Genomic DNA, 5,450 nt, shown 5'->3' on the forward strand with positions numbered 1-5,450 from the left:
CCTCAGACTCATGTTTTCACCGTTTCCTGTCATTGTGTGTGTGTGTGTGTGTGTGTGTGTGTATGTATGGTGAGCACCTTAATGTAGTGTGGAATACTGTCATTTTCTGTGATCAAAGACAAGCTTTGCTATTCAGCGCATCTCTGACAAAGACTTCTTAATGTCAGAATGTTTACTGCAGGATTAGGCGGACTGCGTGTCTGGAAAAGCTCTGTCAGAAGACATACCTCATTCCTCGCAAATTCCTGCTCGAGCAAATATCTCTGAGTTTGCACAGCCCCAGTGCCCAGGCCCTGACGCACATGTTTATTTTCTTTGCCCAGTTAGTTTTAAACCCTGAAGACTTTAACATGCTGCTGAATCTTAACTGCTGTTGCTGGCCGGTCAGAATTGTCCAGAGTGGAGATAAACAAGATAAATTGTTGGCCTGCTGTCTGTCAAAGGCCCCAACAAAGATGGAACTCAATGCTTACTTTTACATTGATCCTATCACTAAGATAAATACCTTGAAGGATGTTGTTGACCCTCATTGTTTTTGCAAATGCGTGGAAGACTTTGATTGATAGCCTTATTTAGAGATTTATTTTCCTTGCTCCCAGTAAACTGCTCAATTTGTTCCCTGAGCGTATAAATTCAAAGGGGTCCCACCCCATGCATGCTTATGAGAAGGATCCGTTCCTGTGAAGACCCTGACGTAACAGTTGGCACTCACAATTTAAATGAAGGCAATTAGTTTTTTTCTGGATTACTGCCCTTCAGAGTGACCCAAATCCTTTTCTGATGACACCCACCTGCGTGTTCTGAAACTAATCTGGGCAATAAGTTAAAAGGGAACATAGCGCACACCCCAGGCTGCATAATGCCCCTGCTCTGTCTTAAGGAGAGCATCTACCGCTGAGAGAAGAGCCGGAGGTATGAATGGAACGGAGGGTCCCGATTTCTACGTGCCCATGTCCAACAAGACGGGGGTGGTGCGCAGCCCCTTCCTGTACCCCCAGTACTACCTGGCCGAGCCCTGGAAGTACTCCCTGCTGGCCGCGTACATGCTCTTCCTGATCATCACGGCTTTCCCCATCAACTTCCTCACCCTCTACGTCACGGTGCAGCACAAGAAGCTCCGCACGCCCCTGAACTACGTGCTGCTGAACCTGGCCGTGGCCGACCTCTTCATGGTGGTGGGAGGCTTCACCACCACCCTGTACACGGCGCTCCACGGCTACTTCGCCCTGGGGCCCACGGGCTGCAGCATCGAGGGCTTCTTCGCCACCTTGGGGGGTGAGTACGCAAGAGCCGTGTCGGATTATTCACCCAGCCAACTTTCCTTTCCGTTTCATGTGATGGAAAAGGCTGAGGTGTAGCGTTTGTGGGAGACAAGACTACGTGTCCAATGATTAAAAGGTTTTTTTCAATCTGGAAACAGTCTCATCAAATATATTTGTTTTTTCCTTTCACTTCATTTGTGTTGTTTCATGTTTGACTTTTCAGGGCTTCATGGTTAGACTCTGAGGCTAAGCTGTAGACAACACTTTAACGTACTCAGATACCTGATAAGTCAAATATGTTTTAATTCAGTGCAGATATTCAGTCTAATTATTTTACTTAATTACATCAATTAAAATAAAATTGACACCACCTCTGTCAGATACCCCAACTAAAAAGCTTTTATATATAAATTATAATTATAATTTATAGTTATAATTTCTCTGTATTTGGACGCAATTCCAAATTTGAACTGAAGAGAATGTTGTCATGACACACTCCATGTTTATTAATTCATTCCAGACTGTTTTCAGATGTAATCTCCTCGATATAAAGACACTGTAGGTGAGGTCTAGCATTCTGCATTCCTGAAGCACAAAGTGCTCTCGACCTGCCTACTACTGTATTGTGCTTGCCTGTAATCCATGACTTAAGATCTAACTTGACTCTTTTAAACACAGACAATGCATTACATTACCGCAATGCTCAGTGTGAGAGGCCTTTTCAATTTTTAAGGTGCAGCCGTGTACTGGCATTGAAAGACATTTTAGATCAGCCAAGGGAAATGGATGCTTCTTGCTTTTTAATGTGGGTATGTGATCACAGCACTAAATAAAAGACTGTACTGTATGCATGCCCAGTGTGTGCAGAGACTTGTGCGTGTAGGCAGCTGTGTGTGTGTGTGTGTGTGTGTGTGTGTGTGTGTGTGTGTGCTGGCAGCTGTGCGTTTGTGTGTATGTGTGTGTCTGTGTGTGTGTGTGTGTGTGTGTGTGTGTGTGTGTGTGCTGGCAGCTGTGCGTTTGTGTGTATGTGTGTGTCTGTGCAGACAGCTGTGTGTGTCTGTGTGTGTGTGTGTGCAGGCAGCTGTGCGTTTGTGTGTGTGTGTGTGTGTATGTATGTGTGTGTATGTGTGTGTGTGTGTGTGTGTGTGTGTGCAGACAGCTGTGTGTGTGTGTGTGTGTGTGTGTGTGTGCAGGCAGCTGTGTGTGTGTGTGACTCTCCTGCCTGTGTCTCGGCAGGTGAGATCGGTCTGTGGTCGCTGGTGGTCCTAGCTATGGAGCGGTATGTGGTGGTCTGCAAGCCTGTGTCTACTTTCCGCTTCGGGGAGCATCACGCCATTGTGGGGGTGGCGCTGACCTGGATCATGGCCCTCACCTGTGCTGTGCCCCCCCTGCTGGGCTGGTCCAGGTGAGCACCCCTCATTACCACAGGGAGAGGGCGAAGAGTGCCAATCCCAGTTCACGTGCACCTGCTCCAGGGTATTTCTCTAAAATGTGACAAGCACTTAGCATTTAATGTGTAACATTATCTACTTCATGCTTGAAAAAGTGTCAGGTGCCAGCTCTGCGTCCAGTTTCTATTAACGCGGCTTAAACACGTTACATGCTTAAATGAGGTGTAACATAACATAGCATAGCTTTAATGTCAAGGTGACCAGACATGAACTTACTCTGTGCTCTCTATGTATTGTGTTTCCATGCTTCCATACACATGCCTGTGTGAGGTCACCCTGCATTTGAATCCTGACTGCAGGTATATCCCAGAGGGTATGCAGTGCTCCTGTGGAATAGACTACTACACTCCTAAACCTGAGCTGAACAACACGTCCTTCGTCATCTACATGTTCATCCTCCACTTCTCCATCCCACTGATGGTCATATTCTTCTGCTACAGCCGCCTGCTCTGCACTGTCCGGGCGGTAAGGCCATCTGCTTGCCTTCTTTTAGCTACTCCCTCCTAACTAAACTGCAGAGCTGAGTTGGCCTTGCATGAGATTCCATGAGGGAATTATGTTACAGGGTATGCAGAGCTTTTTGGAAGGTTTGGGCGCCTTTGTATAATATATTTATTTGAACACACTCTGCGTGTGTGTGTATTTGTGTGCATGTGTGTGTGTGCTATGTGCATGTGTTTGTGCTGCATGTGTGTGCTGTGTGTGTGTGTGTGTTGTGCGCGTGTGTGTGTGTGTGTGCTGCATGTGTCTGTGTGTGTGTGTGCTATGTGTGTGTGTGTGTGTGTGTGTGTGTTGTGTGCTATGTGTGTGTGTGTGTGTGTGTGTTGTGTGGGTGTGTGTGCTGCATGTGTGTGTGTGTGTGTGTGCTATGTGTGTGTGTGTGTGTGTGTGCTGCATGTGTCTGTGTGTGTGTGTGTGTGTGTGTGTGTGTTGTGTGGGTGTGTGTGCTGCATGTGTGTGTGCTGCATGTGTCTGTGTGTGTGTGTGTGTGTGTGTGTGTGTGTGCTGCATGTGTGTGTGCAGGCAGCAGCGCAGCAGCAGGAGTCAGAGACGACCCAGCGGGCTGAGAAAGAAGTGACGCGCATGGTAGTTGTCATGGTGATCTCATTCCTGGTGTGCTGGGTGCCCTATGCCAGTGTGGCCTGGTACATCTTCGCTAATCAGGGCACAAACTTTGGGCCTGTGTTCATGACCATCCCAGCCTTCTTTGCAAAGAGTGCTGCCCTCTATAACCCTGTCATCTACATCCTACTCAACAGACAGGTAATGTATGCCGCCCATCAGTACTGAAATATATATGAAATATATCTGTATAAGTGTCCTTGCCTACATTTGTCTGAGTGCACGTGCCTATATGAGTGCACTCTTGTGTGAGTGCACACATCTCTGTACGTATTCAGTTGTGTGTGTCTGGGTCCAGCTACGTACACTGCAGCTAAAGCCCGCCATTTTGTGCCCACGCTCACAGTTCCGTAACTGTATGATCACCACTGTGTGCTGTGGCAAGAACCTGTTTGGGGAGGAGGAGACCACCAGTGCTTCAAGCAGGACCCGGTCTTCCACCGTGTCTACCAGCCAGGTGGCTCCTACCTGAGCCCCTCAACCCTAACCCCGCCCAGCATCCAGGAACTGCTGCACTGGGGCTCGCCAGCCCACTGGCCAATCTGCTTTACTTACAGTACCTCTTTAACTACACTAAATATACCCATGCTTCTGTGTTGTGGAACATTCAAATTGAAACATTTTAGAGAGTGTATGTTCTAGTACTAAATAAATAGGTATAGACAGGTGGATAATTTAGTTCATTTGTGAAATAGTCCTTTACCATATTTCAAAAAATGCACACATTCCCTTTAATTGACATTACTATGATCCTGCTACAGAACCTGCTGCTGAATCTATAGAGCCTGTTGTTTTTAAATACAATCATTCTGAGAAAATGTGTGAATCATATGTGTAATGTGCATACAAACCTGTTATATTCTCTGCAATTTCAAAAGCTACAGTAGATCAGTGTTATCTTGTTATGAAATTAAGTGCAATCAAAGGAATACAAAGCATTTGAAGATAAACCAACCATTCTCATTTAAAGTTATATTTTTCGCACTACTTTTAGTCTGTCTGCATGTCAACATCAGTCAAGCTTTTCTATCTGTATGCAGGGCACCTCAACTATGTAATCCACAATATCCCTTCAGACATTTTGGGAAAAAATGTTCAGCTATGTTTTTGCATGACTAATCCAGATGGCAATTCACAGTTCTCAAAATAGAGTCCAGTAAACAGTCATACTTTGGATTTTGATTAAATCCATTTCACACCATGTTCTTTTTCATTATCCCGGTCAATATTAATACTTGTGCTTTGTGACAAAGGTTGTATGAAAAAATTAATAACGAACAAAAAATGCAGCCTGATCTCCCAGCTTACCTGCTGCTTGTTTTAACCGGATACCTAACTGGTATTAATATTGACGGTACATACGATTTATTATCGAAAATGTCTTTTAAAATATACGGTATTAAGACAAATCATACGAGATACGCCTAGCACTGATCATCTTTTAATTTGGATGGCTCTCATACTGTATGACTCCAATGTTATCAGCAAATAAACCAGGTATATACTTTTACTGGTGTTTGTAAAATGCTGGTATGGTCTTTCTGGTGTGGTCTTTCTTCAAATATATATTATTCTCTATGTCTAGAGAATAATAAATGTACTCGACCTGCAAGAT

The 5,450-nt window shown here is 45.0% G+C and overlaps 1 protein-coding gene across 1 annotated transcript; it reads left to right on the forward strand.

Annotated features, from left to right (window-relative positions):
* Positions 1–914: 914 nt before the first annotated feature.
* Positions 915–4,307, forward strand: LOC133138149 (rhodopsin-like). The gene is made up of 5 exons (XM_061256649.1): positions 915–1,275; positions 2,499–2,667; positions 3,013–3,178; positions 3,737–3,976; positions 4,182–4,307. Exons 1-5 carry the CDS (start codon positions 915–917, stop codon positions 4,305–4,307), a joined length of 1,062 nt encoding a protein of 353 aa, XP_061112633.1.
* Positions 4,308–5,450: the final 1,143 nt, after the last annotated feature.

Source organism: Conger conger, chromosome 10 (genome assembly GCF_963514075.1).
Source record: "Conger conger chromosome 10, fConCon1.1, whole genome shotgun sequence".
Taxonomy (NCBI): domain Eukaryota; kingdom Metazoa; phylum Chordata; class Actinopteri; order Anguilliformes; family Congridae; genus Conger; species Conger conger.